We start from the raw sequence: 21,602 nt of genomic DNA, 5'->3' as shown, positions 1-21,602 counted from the left end.
TAAATGCTTCCGGAGGAGAGTGGTTTTTAGGAATTTTATGTCAAAAATTAAAGCCAGAGCAAGGGAAAAAATGAACAGGGTACTTTTACTCACTGTGGTAGAATGGGCTCAGGAAAAAAAAATCTTTCATTTAGGGCTCCAACATTAGCCTTCTCTGTGACCTTGCATAAGTCATCTATTTTCAGCCTCAGTTTCTTCATCTGTAAAATGAGGAGGGTAGATTAGTTGCTCCCTCTCATATCTAAAAATAATTTGATTTATTCTAAGGTAATAAAATGTTTGGCTTTTAATCCACTTTCTTAAGTCATGGAGAATCAATTATATTTTGCTAGGAAATGAGGAGGGACAAAAACATTTTCTGAGGTTTGAAATCTTGAATTATTCAGGGCATTCTTTAGTTGACCTTCCCTTGGAAATACAACTGTCGTGTAACCTGAGATGTTAAATCCAAGAAAGTTTCTAAGTTCTGTCTTTTTTTTTTTTTTTTTTTTGCTACCAGAAATTCCAGACTTTTAAAAACCCAGGATGGGTAAGGAAGATGCAAAGGGAAATGGTTTCTCTGGTTTGTGTCCAGGTGCTTAAGATAGTTACTCTTGTTTCTTAAGCACTCTTTGTTATTCTTTACTCTTGAATATTCTTTATTCCTTAAAAGACCTTCCTTATTCTTAATCACTAGGAACAGAACTTCATAATAGCACTTTGCCTAGGGCAGGGGGAGTGAAACTGGAACCGAATGGGATTGAAGAGGTGATATGCTTGTTTTTTTTTTGTGGTTGTTGTTATATAAGCTGATTTTATTTGTAAACAGTGTAGAAAGAATGAACTGTTATGCATTTGGTGCTTATCAAACAAATGGGAAAAATAAAGGTTAGGGATGTTTCTTAAATTTTATTCTCTCCCACCCTTACATGAGATGGGGGAGAATAAAATTTAAGAAACAAAACTGGGGATGGAACTCAAGGATGCTCTATTGCTGAGCTACATCCCCAACCTTTTTTGTTGTTTATTTGGCGACAGGGTCTTGCCAAATTTCTTGGGCTGGCCTGGAAATTGGGATTCTCCTGCCTTAGCTATCCAGGTCAGTGGGATTATAGGCAAATGCCACCATACCTGACTTATGTGTCTGAAGATTGAACCTGCTATGGTTGGCAAAGATCACAGATGGTATTAATGTGAGTCTTTCAGCCATTCTTTTTTAAAAATTCCTTTTAGATATACATAACAGTAGAGTGTATTTTGACATATTATACATAATGGATTATATTCTAATTAGGATACCATTCTTGTGGTTGATTATGTATGATGTGGAGTTTCACTGGTGGTGTATTCATATATGAACATAGGAAAGTTATGGCTGATTCATTCTACTGTCTTTCCTATTCCCATCCCCCTTCCCATCCTTCATTCCTCTTTGTTTAATCCATTGAACTTCTATCTCCCTCCCCCATTGTGTGTTAGCATCCACATATCAAAGAGAACATTCAACCTTTGTTTTTTTTGGAATTGGCTGTTTCATTTAGCATGATAGTCTCCAGATCCATCCATTTATAGGCAAAAGTCATAAAGCCTTTTTTTTTTTTTTTTTTTAAATTCAGCCACCCATTTTAAGCTTGCTTGACAGTGACATAGTAAGTTCTGTGTATTTTTGCCTTAGGCTATTGTCCTGCACAGGGAGCCTCTAGAGTTGTTTTTAACTGTCCTCATTTAGACAAATCTCAAATAGCTACTTTAGTTATTTTTAAACTTTGCAGTACATTTGGTTTTATCTTGTCTGGCATATTCCCAGAGTTTAAGTAAGCTAAATGTTTCCATCACTATTTTTTAGGAATGTGACTTAATGCTGGCCTGCATCTGTAGCTTCAGCAACAAAACAGCAAGCTTATAGATGTCTTTGAGGCTAACAAAAAACCCACAGTTTAAAAATAATTGTATAGTTATTTCTTGATTTATTTTAATTGATCTGTGACCTAAACTCAAGTGATTCATGTGTTTTTTAATATCGAAATTTTTCTTCCCTATATTTAGATTTTTTTCTTCCAAATTATTTTACAAATATTAATATGAGAATTGACTTAGAACTGAGGAAGAGTCATCCCAGATACACATGAGCATACGGGTAGGAGACTAACATGCGACAAATTTTAAATTACCACTAAGTCTGCCTAGGGATAAACATGCATGGGTGATGTCATGTTAACTGTAGTTTTAACCATATTGTAGTAGCTTTAATTACTAGTCATAGCTTATACAAATGTGCTCATCCATTGTTATAGGTTTTTACAGATTATAACCAAATTGTTACTTGTCAAAACATATCTATAGGTTGTTTATGGAACACACATGAAGTGTGTGTTACCTCCCAGAGAAGATATTTATGAACCACAGTTTCTTGGGTCATGTTGGCAATTTTACTGGTATGTTTGTGATTTTCTGTTACACAGAAAACAGCTATTTTAAGGTTGAATTGTATACTGTCACCACATTTCCTTGGATTTTTTTCTCTTTGGTTTTAATATGATGAAAAATATACATAAAATATTTTTCAAGAGCCATGTTAACTATGTCATTTGTTAATGTTTTCACATATTTGGGGAAGGTAGAGGCTCTCTATTTTAAGTAAATTACCCTAGGAGTTATGTAGCTTACTAGTGTCTGCTCTCAAAAATATCTTAAATACTGATTGTTTTGGCTTTAATTCTATGTAAATGTTTCCTTCTTCTGTCTAGATAATAAATGAAAGAATTTATAGTGTGGGAATGTATAAGGGGACCAAATTTTTAGCCTTATGGTGTTATGATTCTGCTAAATTAACCACTATTGTAGACATCACTAGCTGAAATGGGGAGGGGTAGATCATAAATGGATTGTCCCTTATATTTTATGAGAAGTTGACAGGATGATTACTCTAGAGATAGTAAAGTGTATAAAACAACTTGTGTTGGCATTTTTCTCAAAAAGTATTTGGGCCTGGGGTGTTTTCTTTTTATGTATTTTTCTACTATTTTTGTTTGTATTAATATAACAGGCATTTCTTTGCCTTCTTGAGTTCCATCTGTCATGGAGTTGCCCAGCTATGCCAAAAGCCCTGATAGTCTTTTTTTTTTTTTTTTTTTTAAGTTGGACAGAATGCCTTTATTTTATTTGTTTATTTTTTTTAATGTGGTGCTGAGGATCGAACCAAGTGCCTCATGGATGCTAGGCAAGTTTCTCTGCCACTAAGTTACAGCCCCAGCCCTCTGATAGTCTTGACACAGAAAAACAATGAGACAAGTCTTGACTGAAATTGGGGACAAGAAAGGGGCAGACATATCTGTGCCCTTCAACTTTTAAAGTAAAAATATTGATGCATGGAAATAGAGGCACCTTAGAATTGCCAGTGTCTCTCAAGAGGTGGTTCTTTAGTGGGGAATGTGAAACTGGAGTGGGTTCCACTTCTAAAATGGGAAGAATTCCTTAAAATTTTTCATCTTGACTAGAGAGGAGAAGGGAGGAGTCTTCTGCTTTTGTGAAATTGCTAAACTACTTCAGCTCTCTTATTGAGGCAGCATTTCTGTTAAGGACATATTCTATAAAAGATGCCCTTATTAGTTAGGTGTAGTGGTGCATGCTTGTAATCCCAGCAACTCAGAGGCTGAGACAGGAGGATGGCAAGTTCAAGGACAGCCTCAGCAACTTATTGAGGCCCTAAACAAAACAAAACAAAATCTGGGGTTGTAACTCAGTGGGCAAGCATCCCTTGGTTCAATCCCCAGTACTAGAAAAACAAAACAGAACAAACTCTTATTAATGTCATTCCAGTTGTTTTGATCTTTTTCCAGTTTTGATGGCTAGTAGGGTAACATTAATAGAAATGAAACCATATGCTCAAATGCAAATAAATCTTTTTTTCTTTTTTGGGGGGTACCAGAAATTGAACTTGGGGCCACTCAAAGCCACATTCCCAGCTCTATTTTATATTTCAATAAGTTGCTTAGGGCCTCACTTTTGCTGAGGCTGGCTTTGACCTCAAGATCCTCCTCCTGAGGCACTGGGATTACAGGAGTGCACCACCACACCTGCAGGCAGGATAAATCTTTTTACTTTTACCTTTTTTTAAACCAAACTCAAAATGTTTAATTAATGTACCAGTTACACTGTGGTATACTTCAATCAAATTTGTAGTCCTAATTAGTGACCCTGCTGAAATCATTTTGGAATATCACATGACCATAGAATTGAGCCCTTTTCATTTTCTGAAATACCAGAAATAGATCCATTGTAGCTTCCCAACTGTTTGAATGGCTGATTTTTCACTTTGGTGGTTTTATATTTTTGTTTTCAGATCTTAGCAAAGCAATGTCTCAAGATGGTGCCTCTCAGTTCCAAGAAGTCATTCGACAAGAGCTAGAATTATCTGTGAAAAAGGAATTAGAAAAAATACTTACCACAGCACCCTCACATGAATTTGAGGTAAGGACCCTACAGTGTTTCTTGCTTCAACTGGGTACATACTTAGTTGTTGCTGTTGCTGATTGTCTAGCTGGAAATAAGTGCAAGATGAATGATAACAAAAAAAGTTAGCATTGTTTAACAATTAAGGGTTTTTAGCCTTTGCCCATAGCAAAACCATTAAGTCTTCTTTTTTTTCAGCCTAGGAAATTTCCAAAGTCACTAAAACAATCTAAACAAAATAAATATTTTATTTACTCTGTGTTTTGATGTCATTGGTGGAGAATTGGTACTAGTTCTTATTGGAAATTATGAGAAGGTAGTTTATAAATGATATATCTCCAATGCCTTTTCCAAAAAGCCAATTCTAGTAGAACCAAAGCTACTTTGACAGCTATTATAGAACTTTCCCAGAATTGAGAGATATTTATTTCAATTTGTACTTAATGTTTTAAAGTTAGCTGTGTTTTTTTTTCCTTTTGGCAAAGATTAATTTCCTCTTAGAAATAAAAAAACACATTGGTTAGTAATATAGAGTGCCAGTTAATTTCTCTTGAACCAAGTGGTGTTCAAATTATATGATACTGCTGGAATGTAAAGAAAATTTTTAGCTTGTATTCCATTAAATGTGTCTCCTATTAGCTTTTTCTTTTACCCTTTTAGTTTTAAATTGGGGTGTGAAAAAAATCTCTGCTCTACTCCAAATTCTAATAGTATAGGAATTTCATTTAAGGATGTTTTAAATGTATCCTTCATATCTGTTTTTATTAAATATTAAGCATTCTGCTGATTATAATAAGGACTTCTATTTTTATAGCACACTAAAAAAGATCTTGATGGATTTCGGAAGCTATTTCACAGATTTTTACAAGAAAAGGGACCTTCTGTGGATTGGGGGAAAATTCAAAGACCTCCAGAAGACTCGGTAAGTTTTTAGATAAAATGTAAGAAAATTTAAGGTAATTTTGCACATGGTTTATGTTTGGAGGTGGGGTAGTGTAGAGAACTTGTAAGAATTGTCACATCAGAAGTAGGGATTGCTTTGCAATATGTCCCTTCTTTTAGACCTTTTAGAGTTGCTAAAGATTTCCCAAAGTCTAATCTCCCTATAATATACTTTCTTATAACTTAACTATGAATGAGGTCATTCTTTTGCAATATGTGTTTAGTGCAAAACATACCTTAAGAGTTTCATGTTGGTTTCCTCTTCCTTCTAAATCATTTGATTTCTTATTGCTCTGAGTCACTTAAACACTTAGATCGAAAGCATAGGGAATCTTTAAATGCCCTCTATCATCTTACCTGCCTCACATGAACCAACCTAGCATTCCTTTCACATATTGTATTCTCCTGCTTCTGGACTTCTGTATACATTGTTTTCTTGGAATGCCATAGTGTTTTCACCTATTAAGTCTTTTCTCATTCTTGGAGGAACAATCTAAGTGCCTGTACCTCTGTTGCTGGCCCCTAGCAGAAAGCTGTACAGAAGAGTTGTGGAACAGTAATACTGGAGATTTAAATCCTAGTTCTGCTGCTTTATCAGTTTTGTGTAAAATGAGAATAATACCAAGTGCTTTATGTACTTGACAGGTTTCTTATGAAATTTTATTAGGATAACATGTGGAAATATGTTAAACTGTGAAACATTTTGCAGTTGGTAGTTATACATCTACCATCATGTGGCACTTACAACCTAAGTAGTGGATATTTGTGAGTGCACTATCTTCTGTATTAGATCTTGAGGGAGGGGGCATGTGTACTGAGCAAATGTTTGTTAAATGGATAGTCTAAATGAAGTGATTGTCTAAGAAACAGGTTTTGTTAAACAAACTTTTCTCCCCTTTCCTGTCAGCTTTCTTTTTGTGGGGGTAGGGGTGGGTACCAGGGATTGAACTCAGGGACACTCAACAACTGAGCCACATCCTCAGCCCTATTTTGTATTTTATTTAGAGATAGGGTCTTGCTGAGTTGCTTAGCGCTTCGCTTTTGCTGAGATAAAAGTAAAATAATTGTGTGTTGTTTTTCTTTTATGTGTTGGTAATCTTACATAGATTTTAAAACAGGGTTGTTTGGAGAAAACTACTGACTAAAGTCTGCTCTACTGCCTGTGTTTGTGAAGTTTTATTGGTTCATAGGTCAACTCACTCATTACTATCTATGGTGGCTTAAACTAAATGGAGACCTTCTGATGTTTTTCCCTAATGAGAAAAATCTTAAATATAGTTAGTTCCCAGTTAGGAATACTTTTTTTTTTTCCATATTTGGGAAATGTCTTTCAGTTCTTTATTTTATTTTTTGGGGTACTAGGGAATGAACTCTGGGGCACTTGATCACCGAGGTATATCCCCAGCCCTATTTTGTATTTTATTTAGAGACGAGGTCTCAGTTGCTTAGGGCCTGGCTTTTTGCTGAGGCTGGCTTTGAACTCAGTGATTCTCCTCCCTCAGCCTCCCAAGCCACTGGAATTACAGGTGTATGCCACTGTGCCGGCTTTCAGTTCTTAAACTTTTAAAATTCATAACATTGCTCTTTCCTATGTACTTGACAATTATAGTTAAAGTTTTAAATTTTTTTTTTTTAATTTTAGATCTTTGATTTCCTTGGTCTTTGATTTTTAGGTCTTATTTTTGTTTTTGGTCTTTTATTTCCTTGGTCCTAGAGAATGAATTATAATTTATTTTTCTTCTTTTAAATACTAGAAATAATGTTTTCTCCCAAAAAAAGAATAATGGGAGAATTTTTCTGGATAGTTGCAGTGTTTTAAAAAGAAACTAAATATAGGTTTAGTCATAGTTTTAAAACTATTTGGGAGCAGGCCCAAGATTATAATATAATAAATTTAGTACTTTTTATTTTTCCCCTTTAAATACTTATACTTTTTGCTTAGTAGTCATTCCTAACTGAAGTAACCTTACTTACCTAGTTAAGGATGAACTTGGGTCTGGAGGTGTGGTTTTTCTCATTTCTTAATTTTTGCTTGCAAGCTTGATAATTTTTTGTTTTCTCTTATATGAACTTAACCTTTTGAGCTTAAAGCCTAGGTTGAAGAAAAGCACACATTATTTGTTATTTTCGGCGTATTTTAAAGTTCAGGGTTCTTTTCTGCCACTGAAAAAACTTTTCTTAGTGTATTTTGAGAGATCATGACATATAGTAAAGATCTTAAATTGAGGATTGGAAGATGCAGAAAGAAGTAGATGAATCATAATCACCTTGAGATTTTTTCCAGTTTGGTACCTCCCACCTCACTCTCCAAGAAGATTCTGATAAATTCTTTCAGAAGTTTATGCCCATGTAGTGGCCATAGTTACTGCGGGGATATAGAATTCGATATAGAAAGAAGAAAAAATAGAAAATATATTCTGGACTTAATGATTTTATCTAGTCTTTTGTCTCTATAAAAGTATAAATCTTCATTAAAAATATTTTTATTTTGAAGCCTACGTTTTGAACATCTTTTAAAAATGTGTTCATATGGCCAGAGTACAGCTCAGTGGTAGAGTATATGCCAAGCATACTGAAGGCCCTAGGTTTGATCACCATTACCAGGAGGAGAAAAAAACTGCTTGTGATCCCATATGCATTTAATGTGGATGGTTTTAGAATTCAGAGTCAAAAAATATTTGCTCTTCATCTGTATCATAAGCTTCTTAAGCATACACATGTGTCTCATCTGCAGTTTGTTACCAGCTTTTGCAAATAGATTGGAGAATATAATTTGTGGGTTAATATTTCTTCACCTTGCTTCTCATGTCTAGCTTTATTTTTCTTCTCCTCAATAGGTCTTCTTTCTTAGGTCTTAGAAATAGAGATAAATTTTCATTTCAAAATATAATTTTATTTAGTGAACATAGTTTTTTTTTTAACACTCCTCCCCCTTAAATGTAGGTGATATTTCATTTTTCTGGCCAAATAGAAATTATTGTGGGAGAACTACCATTTAGAGTGACATTTTTTACATCAGCCTTGCATGAAAGGTGTGCATATACACACCATTATAACAGGATCTGTATTTTTATATATTGGCAAATTGCCAGAGTCAGACACATAGTTTGTAAATAATTTTTTAAAATAATTTTTTTAGTTGTAGATGGACACAGTATCTTTATTTTTATGTGGTGCAGAGGATCGAACCCACTGAGGCACAACCCTCGTCCTGTAAATAATTTTAATTGGAACACAGCCACATTCATTTATCTCTTGTGTGTAGTTACTGTCCTGTTACAAAGGCAGAGCTGAATAGTTACCATGGAGACAGTATGGCCTATTCCAACTAAAATATTTATTATTTGACTCTTTATGGAAAGAGTTTGCTGATCCTATTTTAGTGTATTTAGTTTCAGAAGATCTTCAGTATTCTTTACTACTTTGGCTCTCAGAAAACTGACCTCACATATGCTTTTGTTGATTTAGATGAATACTTTTTAGGTAAAAATATCTTTTCATAAATATTAGAATGAAGGGCATATTTAAAGATAGGTATTGAAATTTTATGATGTCACATTTTGCTCACTTTTGCTCTAAGTGAGCACATAAATGTTTTGGGAAAAAAAAAAAGGGCCACTGAGTCCATATTTTGAGTTATGTTTAAGAAACAAGTTTATGGAATTATGGATAATACTCTGTCCTAACTTTGTGAATATTAAATAAATGAGCGTTAAATATTCATGATTATTTTGAGATTTAGCTACACACACAAAAGAAAGTTAAAAATATATATTAAGCAGGTATATACCTGTGATCCCAAATAGGGAGGCTAAGTCAGGAGGATTGTAAATTGGAGGCTTGCCTGAGCGACTTATCAAGACCTGTCTCAAAATTTAAAGTGAGGATGTAGCCCAGTGGTAGGGTGTGCAAGCATGTGCAAGGGTTGAATTCAGTCCCCAGTGCTGCAAAAAGTTTGTGTTTGTGTGTGTGTTTGTGTTTTTCCAGATTGGCATAGGAAGGATCATGTGCAGCTTTCCTTGTTTCCTAGAAAGTCTGTGACAGTGTTTTCATCCTCACTGAACTTCTGCATTGTGAGTGGAGAGGGTTGAGAAATACATCAAAGGTGGAAAAACTGTAGAGCCTGTTCAGGAAGGGACTGGGGCTGATTGATTCTTCTGAGCCCTAACTTAAAATTTGTTTTCATCTGGCTGGCACTGACCTCTGCTCATGATGCTTTTGCATTTCCATGAAATATAACATTTAAAGAAGGTTTTTTCATTTATGTGCAAAGGAGTAAGGGTGTCTGTGAATGGGAAGGAGTTGAATACGGTAGAGAATTGGCTTCAACAGAGTGGTATTTAGCTCCAATAGATTTTTTAAGTTTTTCTTACTTTTGTCTGTCAGTGCAAAAACATTAAAATGTGTATGTTTGAAGGATAAGCCATTTTGAGAAAGTTAATGTACATGTGCAAAGTACAAATACACATTATTTTCTTTCTGAAGTGACACCATCCATCTAAAGTTTGAGTGTTTTCTTGGCCAAAGATCTGACATGATAGGACACAGCATAGTTTGCTTTGAGCATGTGAAGATTTTCTAACTGTGTGGTAATGGCATTAGAGACTTGTTTTGGATGTATGTAGAAATAAAATGAAATCCCAGATGTAAAGTATGTCACAAAAAGCAATCACTGACATTTAAGAAAATGACCCTGTGGCTCAATACCAAAGAGTCTCATCTTTTCCTTGATGAAAAGTTTTAAAATAATGATGTTTGAAAATACTAATCTAAGCAAATATACTAATATATTTAACAAATATTGCCAAAACTGTAGTTTCCTATGTCTTGATTCCATGATGAATTAAACAGTCTTTAATTTTTTTTTCTTTCCTAGAACTATCTTCTTTCATGTGTTTTTATGTAGAACCTTTATTTCAGGAACAGTGACTTGATTAAGGAGCTGAGTTGATCTGTGATTCTTAATTCCATCTTGGTTCCTTATTTGTAATTTTACTTTAGAAACAGTGATGGTAAATATCTGAAATTCAATACCAATTCCATGTGTAAATTGAGAGACTCCAAGTATTATTATTGGACCAGTGTTTCTAATTACTGCCTTGTGCCCAGATTTGAGGACAATCTAGTCCCACAGAATCATAGTCTTTGGAAAAATCATCGAGTGGGTATAGGTGGAAATACTGTTTTTTGAATGTTGCCATTCCTTCCACTTTACCTACTACATCATGGAGAGTCTTTCTGAACCTTTGCTTTTGTGACACAGGGCTTGTAGCTCTTCATAGAGAGAATTTTAGCATTATACTCCTGAAAGTCTATCTTTTATCTAAGTACCTTATTTGGATGAGAAAAAATATATTTGTGAATTTCTCCTATCCCACATCTTTGTTTCTGGTACAACTATGAGGGAGAGGGAATTCCTACTATCTTTACTTATTAAGGATACCCTGAACCTTTAAAAGGATTGATAATGGGAGAATTTTTATATAAAGCAAGATGAGTGGTCCATGAGTGCCTCTCATCTTTCTACCCTGAAATTTCTTGGTGGATCTTTTACTAATTCTTTCTTTGTCTTAGATCAGATTTGAACAACTTACTATCTACTAGTACCATTTTATGCCAAAGCATATTACAAAATTTTTATGCCAAGGCATATAACAGAATGTTTATGCCAGGCATCTCAACTTGGAAGATCTTTGTAGGAATTGCAGATCCTTCAAAGATTTCTTAAAATCATAGGTCAAATTGTGTAAATGTGCATTTTTTTTCAGAGTAGATTCCCTGGCTTTCATCAGATTTTCAAAGGGGTTCATAACCTGTAAAGGTTAAGAACTACTGTCTTAGAATCTTTTTTTTAAATGTTTTTTTTAAAGATATTGATGGACCTTTATTTTCATTTATTTATATGTGGTGCTGAGAATTAAATCTAGTGCCTCATACATGCTAGGCAAATGCTCTACCACTAAGCCACAACCCCAGTCCCCTTGTCTTAGAATCTTATTCAAGAAACATTTATCAGGTGCCTTTCCCTGCCAGGTACTAGCTAGATACTAGGATGACAAAAACAAGTCTTGGTGTCTGTCTCTCTCTCTCTCTCTCTCTCTCTCTCTCTCTCTCTCTCTCTCTCTCTCTCTCTCTTTTTTGGTACCAGGGATTGAGTTGCTAAGTGCCTTGCTGAGTTGCTGAGGCTGGCTTTGAACTTATGATTCTTCTGCCTCAGCTTCCTGAGCCACTGGAATAACAGGTGTGTCACCATGCCTGGCTGTTGGTCTCTTTTTAGCATTCTCTCTAACCCCATGTTTTTGGAGGAAATGTTCCAGAAACAGATGACTTCAGAACCACAGGATGAAGAGTCCTCAGGGTGCTCTGGGAGACTAACTGGCATGGGGGCTTAAGAAAGACTTCATGGCATTAAGGTAGACTACTGAGGTGACCTTGAGGCAAGACTTCTCTGAGGGTAGATGGGTAATCAAAGAGAAGAAAGCTGTGAGAATAGTAGAATCTAAAAGTAATGTAGCTTGTTTTCTGGTGGCAGAGCATATAGAGGATGTGTTGCTTCTTTGTGTCTAGAACCAGAAGAAAGGCCCTGGAGAGGACTGGAGACTACGGTTTCTGTCTGCCATTGCTGCTGCTGTCCACTCTAGGTGGGGCAATGTTAGAAATTGCAATTTCCACTTAAGAGAGAGACTGATGGTGGAAGGTTGGAATAATAAGTTTTCTTTAATAGAACCATTCTTTTTGTATCTAAAGCAACTATTAGATATTGCATCATTTTAAGACATGGTACATAAAAGATGTTTTTGTTTTTATTGGTGATAAATGAACTTTATAAGGTTAATCAGTATTTTAGCTATTAATAACTTTTAAGTGTCAAAATTATTGAGGTATAATTTATATATAGTAAAGATTTTCCTCTTCAGTGTACATTTTTATGAATTTTGGCAAATGTATACAGTTATTTGCCTCCACAGTCAACATACAGAACTATATCATCACCTCAGTATTTCCCTTGTGTGCCTTTTAAGTGTACTTCTTCTTTATAGGTTTCTGGTTCCACTTTGCCTCTTCTCTTAAACACACCAGCTAAGTAAATATGTATCTTGCTAAAATATTGCCTTTCCTTCATTCAGGCTTCTAAGAAAGGGGTCAGCCTAGCCTCCACCCTCAGTTTTATCATCTATATCTTTCTCTTAGCCTTTTGACTATCCACTCTTCCATATAATTTTATTTTTACAGCCTCTGCCCTTTTCCTCCTTCCACACCTTCTACTCTCCAGGACTACTCCCACAATATGAATTATATAATTAAACTCACAATGTACTTTACATTAATCACTGGCTATTCCATACCTTAGTTTAAAGCTAGTATTCAGCATAAACAGGATTATGTAGAGGCCTCATTTTTATTTTTTAGGGTATTTAGGATTTTTACAATTATTTTGCAGCCTCTCTTGTTCACAGGTAGGCCAACAGGAAGGTTGCCTTATAGAAAAGATGCAAGGTGATTTTAGTAAAGAGCCTGGGAGATTATAACATGAACATGCTGGCATTAGGACCTTCCATCTTTTAACATTCTTTCCTATTCCTTAGGTCATCTACCTTTGTCTTTCTAATCCATACTCAAGTGGAATGTTCTTTGAAAACTACCACCCTAGCTGATAAGAATATAGGCCAAATGCCTCATGAGGTTGTTTTATGACCTTAGCTCTGACATCTATAAAAGGATGATGAAAGATACTGTTTGTAGTGTTTGAATTTTTTTTCTTCTGTGTTTATTATTTTCATCTATTGCAGTTAAAACATATCCAGAAGTCTTTGAAATTTCTATAATTTCTATTAAAAGCTCTACACTACGATTCAGGAAACATTTGGTAACATATCTTCACATTTGCCTTTTACTTTGTAGGATCTGTAAACACTTTTTAATCTATTTCTTGTTTTTTTCTGCCGGTTCTTTTTTTGGAGGGAGGTATACTGGGGATTGAACTCTGGGGGCATTCAACCAAAGAACCACATCCGGAGCCGTGTTGTGTGAGTTGTTTAGGACCTCATTAAGTTCCTGAGGCTGGCTTTGAACTTTCTATCCTCTTGCCTCAGCCTCAAGAGCTGCAGGGATTATAGGCATGCGCCACCAAGTCTGGCTTTTCTGCCAGTTCTTTGTTGTCATTGTTCTCTAGTTCACCAATGAACTAGTTTTTTTTTTGTTGTTTTTTTTTTGAGGGGGGAGGATATTAGAATCTTACATCTTTTCAGCATTTTGGAAATTGCTACAATTTTTAATAGGGGGACATAATTTTTAGTAGGAGGACATTTAGTTTGAGAGTTTGGCAAAAATACAAGAGTAAGAAATAGTTCTGTAAGTAGATGAACATATAACTGAATAAATGAGAAGCAATTTACAGTGTGTTTTAAAATAAACAATTTAGAATTGTTCATTAACTGAAAAAGTTGCAAAGATATTTCCTTTTAGCTACAAATGTGACAGAGCTATCCAAGTTAATTTTTGTTACCTGTGTCCCATTTTAAAACCTTCTGCTGAGTCAAAAGAAGCACAGATAATTATTGAAGGTACTGATAGGATATTTTTTTCCAAGTTCAAATTGAATTACATAAAAGATAGTTTAGAAGAAACATGAACGTGCCAGAAGGTTATCTATGGCTAGATTAAATATGGAAGAAGGTGGAAGAAGGCCATTTAACAGATTTCTGTTTATAAATGGGCTTATTTAAGACTGGTATCTTCATTGTACATAGTTCTAAAACCCTTGGGAGATTAGAATATTTTCCATTATTTCAAGAAAGCATGAAACACCATTTCAAAGATTTTTATTTTGATTTTGCTTTTAATGAAGCAAAGGGTTAAGTATTTTAAATTTTAATTAAAATTTTTTTTGGCATTGCTGGGGATCATACCTAGTGCCTTGCTCATGCTAGGCAAGTGTTCTACCTCTGAGCTACATCCCAGCCCGATATTTTTTTTAAAAAAAGACTTTGTAAAGATCTGTGCATGCAAAACTATTTTATAGTTAGTGATTATTACCAATATTAGGGTGCTTTATATATCAAGCATTGTACTAAATGCTTTACTTTCATGACCTCATTTAATATTCACAGCATCAATAGATGAATGGATAAAAAAAATGTGGCATTTATACACCATGGAGTATTACGCAGCACTAAAAAATGACAAAATCACGGAATTTGCAGGGAAATGGATGGCACTACAGCAGATTATGCTTAGTAAAGCTAGCCAATCCCTAAAAAACAAATACCAAATGTCTTCTTTGATATAATGAGAGCAACTAAGAACAGAGCAGGGAGGAAGAGCAGGAAGAAAAGATTAACATTAAACAGAGACATGAGGTGGGAGGGAAAGGGAGAAAAAAAGGGAAATTGCATGGAAATGGAGGGAGACCCTCATTGTTATACAAAATTACATATAAGAGGTTGTGAGGGGAATGGGATAACAAACATGGAGGGAAATGAATTACAGTAGATGGGGTAGAGAGAGAAGATGGGAGAGGAGGGGAGGGGGGATAGTAGGGGATAGGAAAGGTAGCAGAATACAACAGTCACTAATATGGCAATATGTAAAAATGTGGATGTGTAACTGATGTGATTCTGCAATCTGTATTTGGGGTAAAAATGGGAGTTCATAACTCACTTGATTCTAATATATGAAATATGATATGTCAAGAGCTTTGTAATGTTGTGAACAACCAATAAAAAAAATATTCACAGCACAGCTGGAAAGTAAGCCTTTTATTATACTCATTTTACAAAAGAAGAAACTGAAGTTCAGAGTAACTTGCTTAAGAGATGGAGTCCTGATATGAACTATGTAGGTTGTCAGACCTCAAAGACCTGTTCTTGGGTATCCTTTACTAACAATAAAGGAGATCTTTATCTCTAGTGCATGCAATGTGGCATATTTTATGTGTTTATTAACAACTTTAATAATAATAACAGCAAACATTTATTCAGCATTAATGTGCTAAGCATTGTTCTCCACATGTATTTCCTTAATATGATCCTTAAACAACTCTAGAGCCAATATCCCTATTTCACAATGAGAGACTGAGCCTGGGAGGGATTGAGTTACCCATGCAAGTTTCCTTACTAGCTAGAGTTTAGGCCCAAATTTGCCTAAACCTAGACTCTTAAGCACTATGGTATGTTGCCATTAAGTTTTGAAAGGAACTTGAAAGTTTTTATAGCCTTCCTATCATTTCTCCATGTATCTTGAGTAGAACTATTAATTAAGCTCCACTCCTTCCTACAGATCCTAAAACACTTCTTTGAAATTCTTATAGCAATACATTTAACAGATATTTATTGAATAGCTCCTGTATGATAGGCATTTATCTAGGCACTGAGATACAAATGAATGAGAGAGGCAATGGCTTAATAATCATGGAGCTGCATTCTAATTGTAGAAAGAAAATATACATGTGTAGATAAATGATTTTAAAGACGAATTTCTTGTCACTGCTTTGGCTTGCCCTCAACAGTCATATCTCCCTGGCCAAAGTCTTTTTTCTTTTTAAAATTTTGTTTATTTTTTTATGTTGTGTTGAGGATCACCTCACATGTGCTAGGCGAGTGCTCTACTACTGAGCCACAACCCCAGCCCTACCAAACTCTTTTTTTCTAGTTTATCTGAAGTCATTAGTCAAGGCTGTAGAAATCTCCTTTATTGAGTACTTTTATTCTGCAAATCTATTGATGCCCACTTTTTAATTTTAATTATTGGAAATGCAAAAGTAAAGACTAACTGCTTTTAAGAACTTAGAATTTTGTAATATATCCAAAACTTTCCTGGGTAAAGGCATATGGTTGAAATGCAAGAAACAGTTTAGCAGGTGGAAGTTATTGCTGTCTCAAGGTCTGCCCAGCTGCCTTTAAGGACTAAAGGAATCAATAGCACATGCATATAATAGCAAATCAGTTTTAAACTTTTGGTTTAGTGGGGAGATGTTTGCGCATAGATATGCTTATATGCAGTAAGAGTAATAACTATGATGATGGTTGAGGAGACACTTAAATATTTGGCTTTCACCTAGGGAAATTAATTGATATTTCCATTCTCTTTGAATGCTTGGGTCTACTCTTGATTAGGAATAAATTCTTGTCTAACCAAAGTGAGTGGTCTATTCACCAAAAATCATTGTTTGTTCCCAAATCTGTTTATGCCACTTATCTTTATTGTAATGAAATAATATGATTATATTTTATTATAAACCAGTGAAATGGTGTTTAAAAAATTACTTCTGTGGAAGCTTAATTAAGTGCTTTGGGAAAATTGGATAAAGATGAGTAGGAAAAAAAAAGTCAAAGTAACCAGAGAATAGCTCAGTGGTTGCATGTGTACTTGTATGAGCGTTGGGTTTAATCTCCCACCCCCCGGTGTTGATCTAGGTGTTGGTGAGGCAGCTGTGAAAGATTAGGAAAACTGCATAAATCCAGAATGATTCTTCTGCATGCAGATGATTTTGCAAGTGTGTGCTTTTATATATTATACCTAAGGAAAAGACCTGTGTGAACAAATGTGTTTATTTTTATTTATTTATTTATTTATTTATTTTTATTGGTTGTTCACAACATTACAAAGCTCTTGACATATCATACTTCGAACAATAGTTTCAAGTGAGTTATGAACTCCCATTTTTACCCCAAATACAGATTGCAGAATCACATAGGTTACACATTCACATTTTTACATAATGCCATACTAGTGACTGATGTATTCTGCTACCTTTCCTATCCTCTACTATCCCCCTCCCCCCCATCTTCTCTTTCTATCCCATCTACTGTAATTCATTTCTCTCCTTATTTTTCTTCCAATTCCCCTCACAACCTCTTTTATGTAGTTTTTTATAACAATGAGGGTCTCTTTCCATTTCCATGCAATTCCACTTTTCTCTCTCTTTCCCTCCCATCTCGTGCCTCTGTTTAATGTCAATCTTTTCTTCCTGCTCTTCCTCCCTACTCTATTCTTAGTTGCTCTCATTATATCAAAGAAGACATTTGGTATTTGTTTTTTAGGGATTGGCTAGCTTCACTGAGCATAATCTGCTCTAATGCCATCCATTTCCCTGCAAATTCCATGATTTTGTCATTTTTTAGTGTTGCGTAATACTCCATAGTGTATAAATGCCACATTTTTTTAATCCATTCATCCATTGAAGGGCATCTGGGTTGGTTCCACAGTCTAGCTATTGTGAATTGTGCTGCTATGAACATCGATGTGGCAGTATCCCTGTAGTACGCTCTTTTAAGGTCTTCAGGGAATAGACCAAGAAGGGCAATAACTGGGTCAAATGGTGGTTCCATTCCTAGCTTTCCCAGGAATCTCCATACTGCTTTCCAAATTGGCCGAACCAATTTGCAGTCCCACCAGCAATGTATAAGAGTACCCTTTTCCCCACATCCTCGCCAGCACTTGTTATTATTTGACTTCATAATGGCTGCCAATCTTACTGGAGTGAGATGGTATCTTAGGGTAGTTTTGATTTGCATTTCTCTGACTGCTAGAGATGGTGAGCATTTTTTCATGTATCTGTTGATTGATTGTATGTCCTCCTCTGAGAAGTGTCTGTTCAGGTCCTTGGCCCATTTGTTGATTGGGTTATTTGTTGTCTTATTGTCTAATTTTTTGAGTTCTTTGTAAACTCTGGATATTAAGGCTCTATCTGAAGTGTGGGGGGTAAAAATTTGTTCCCATGATGTAGGCTCCCAATTTACTTCTCTTATTGTTTCTCTTGCTGTGAAAAAACTTTTTAGTTTAAGTAAGTCCCATTTGTTGATTCTTGCTATTAACTCTTGTGCTATGGGTGTCCTGTTAAGGAATTTGGAGCCTGATCCCACAATATGTAGATTGTAGCCAACTTTTTCTTCTATCATACGCAGAGTCTCTGATTTGATATCAAGGTCCTTGATCCATTTTGAGCTAATTTTTGTGCATGGTGAGAGGAGGGGATTCAGTTTCATTTTGTTGCATATGGATTTCCAGTTTTCCCAACACCATTTGTTGAAAATGCTATTCTTCCTCCATTGCATGCTTTTAGCCCCTTTATCGAATATAAGATAGTTGTAACTTTGTGGATTAGTCTCTGTATCCTCTATTCTGTACCATTGGTCTACCCGCCTGTTTTGGTACCAGTACCATGCTGTTTTTGTTACTATTGCTCTGTAGTATAGTTTGAAATCTGGTATTGCTATACCACCTGATTCACACTTCCTGCTTAGAATTGCTTTTGCTATTCTGGGTCTTTTATTTTTCCATATGAATTTCATGATTGCTTTATCTATTTCTACAAGCAATGCCATTGGAATTTTGATTGGCATTGCATTAAACCTATAGAGGACTTTTGGTAATATCGCCATTTTTATGATGTTAGTTCTGCCTATCCATGAACAGGGTATATCTTTCCATCTTCTAAGATCTTCTTCTACTTCTCTTTTTAGGGATCTGTAGTTTTCATTGTATAAATCTTTCACCTCTTTTGTTAGGTTGATTCCCAGGTATTTTATTTTTTTTGAGGATATTGTGAATGGAGTGGTTTTCCTTATTTCCATTTCAGAGGTTTTGTTGCTGATATACAGAAATGCCTTTGATTTGTGCGTGTTGATTTTATATCCTGCCACTTTGCTGAATTCATTTATTAGTTCTAGTAGTTTTTTTTGTAGACCATTTTGGGTCTTCTAGGTATAGAATCATGTCATCTGCAAATAGTGATAATTTAAGTTCTTCCTTTCCAATTTTTATGCCTTTAATTTCCTTCGTTTGTCTAATTGCTCTGGCCAGTGTTTCGAGAACTATATTGAATAGAAGTGGTGATAGAGGGCATCCCTGTCTTGTTCCTGATTTTAAGGGGAATGCCTTCAATTTTTCTCCATTCAGAATGATGCTAGCCTGGGGCTTAGCGTAAATAGCTTTTACAATATCAAGGTAAGTTCCTGTTATCCCTAGTTTTTCTAATGTTTTGAACATAAAGGGATGCTGTACTTTGTCGAATGCTTTCTCTGCGTCTATTGAGATGATCATATGGTTCTTATCTTTAAGTCTATTGATGTGGTGAATAACATTTATTGATTTCCGTATATTGAACCAGCCTTGCATACCAGGGATGAATCCTACTTGATCATGGTGCACAATTTTTTTGATGTGTGTTTGTATCCGATTCGCCAGAATTTTATTGAGGATTTTTGCATCTAGGTTCATCAGAGATATTGGTCTGTAGTTTTCTTTCTTTGCTGTGTCTTTGTCTGGTTTCGGAATCAATGTGATGTTGGCCTCATAGAATGAATTTGGAAGGACTCCCTCTTTTTCTATTTCCTGGAATAACTTGAAAAGTATTGGTATTAATTCTTCTTTAAAGGTTTTGTAAAACTCCGCTGTATACCCATCCGGTCCTGGGCTTTTCTTGGTTGGTAGTCTTTTGATTACTTCTTCAATTTCATCCATTGATATTGGTCTGTTCAAATCGTGTGTCCTCCTGACTCAGTCTGGGCAAATCATATGTCTTAAGAAATTTATTGATGTCTTCACTATCTTCTATTTTATTGGAATATAGGTTTTCAAAATAGTTTCTAATTGTCTTCTGTATTTCTGTGGCGTCTGTTGTGATATTGCCTTTTTCATCCCTTATGTTAGTAATTTGAGTTCTCTCTCTTCTTCTCTTCGTTAGCATGGCTAAAGGTTTGTCAATCTTGTTTATTTTTTCAAAGAACCAACTTTTAGTTATGTTAATTTTTTTGATAGTTTCTTTTGTTTCAATTTCATTGATTTCCGCTCTGATTTTAATTATTTCTTGCTTTCTGCTGCATTTGCTATTGTTTTGCTCTTCCTTTTCTAGGGCTTTGAGATGAAGTGTGAGCTCATTTATTTGTTGGTTTTTCCTTTTTTTGAGGAATGACCTCCAGGCGATGAATTTCCCTCTTAAAACTGCTTTCATTGTGTCCCATAGATTCCGATAGGTTGTGTCTGCATTTTCATTTATCTCTAAGAATTTTTTGATTTCCTCCTTTATGTCTTCTGTAACCCTTTGATCATTCAGTAACATATTGTTCATTTTCCATGTGATATTGGATTTTCCCTTCCTTCTTTTATCATTAATTTCCAGTTTCAATCCATTATGATCAGATAAAATGCATGGTATAATCTCTACCCCTTTATATTTATTGAGGGTTGCCCTATGGCATAATATATGGTCTATTTTTGAGAAGGATCCATGTGCTGCTGAGAAAAAAGTATATCCATTCGATGATGGTTGGTATATTCTATATATGTCAGTTAAGTCTAGGTTATTGATTGTGGTATTGAGGTCTATAGTTTCTTTATTCAACTTTTGCTTGGAGGATCTGTCCAATGGTGAGAGAGGTGTGTTGAAGTCACCCATAATTATTGTGTTGTGGTCTATTTGATTCTTGAACTTGAGGAGAATTTGTTTTATAAACTTCGAAGCGCCATTATTTGGTGCATAAATATTGATAATTGTTATGTCTTGTTGTTTAATGGTTCCTTTTAACAGTATATAATGTCCTTCCTTATCCCTTTGGATTAACTTAGTCTTGAAGTCAATTTTATTCGATATGAGGATGGCCACCCCTGCTTGCTTGCGAGGAGCGTGTGCGTGGTATATTTTTTCCCAACCTTTCACCTTTAGCCTGTGTATGTCTTTTCCAGTCAGGTGAGTCTCCTGGAGACAGCATATTGTTGGATTTGTTTTTTTGATCCATGTTACCAGCCTATGTCGCTTTATTGGAGTGTTTAAACCATTAATGTTTAGAGTTACTATTGATATATGGTTTGTACTTCCAGCCATATTTGATTATTTATCTCGTTTTTTTTTTTTTTTTAATTGCGTTTGTTTCACCATGATTAGTTTTCCCCCCTCCGTCTGTCTTTACTGAGGTACTTCCCAGTGTTGGCTTTGGTTATTGTTTTCCGTTTCTTCCTCGTGAAGTGTTTTGCTCAAGATGCTTTGCAACGCTGGTTTTCTGGCTGCAAATTCTTTTAGTTTTTGTTTATCGTGAAAGATTTTTATTTCGTTGTCGTATCTGAAGCTTAATTTTGCTGGGTACAGAATTCTTGGTTGGCATCCATTGTCTTTCAGTGTTTGAAATACGTTATTCCAGGATCTTCTCGCTTTCAGCGTCTGAGTTGAGAAGTCCGTTGTTAACCTTATTGGTTTACCCCTGAATGTAATCTTTCTCTTTTCTCTTGTAGCT

The 21,602-nt window shown here is 35.2% G+C and overlaps 1 protein-coding gene across 4 annotated transcripts in view; it reads left to right on the top strand.

Moving 5' to 3' along the window:
• Positions 1–21,602, top strand: part of Ugp2 (UDP-glucose pyrophosphorylase 2) — a 61,450-nt gene that overhangs the window by 11,726 nt on the left and 28,122 nt on the right. For all 4 annotated transcript variants that reach the window (XM_013357189.4, XM_005322063.5, XM_005322062.5 and 1 more), the window contains exons 2-3: positions 4,322–4,449; positions 5,246–5,353. In XM_013357189.4, coding sequence (XP_013212643.1) covers positions 4,336–4,449; positions 5,246–5,353 — 222 coding nt within the window. In that variant the 5' untranslated portion in view covers positions 4,322–4,335. The remainder of the gene's footprint in view (positions 1–4,321; positions 4,450–5,245; positions 5,354–21,602) is intronic.

The sequence above is a fragment of the Ictidomys tridecemlineatus genome, chromosome 12 (assembly GCF_052094955.1).
Source record: "Ictidomys tridecemlineatus isolate mIctTri1 chromosome 12, mIctTri1.hap1, whole genome shotgun sequence".
Taxonomy (NCBI): Eukaryota; Metazoa; Chordata; class Mammalia; order Rodentia; family Sciuridae; genus Ictidomys; species Ictidomys tridecemlineatus.
This window is presented reverse-complemented; position numbering and strand designations above follow the sequence as displayed.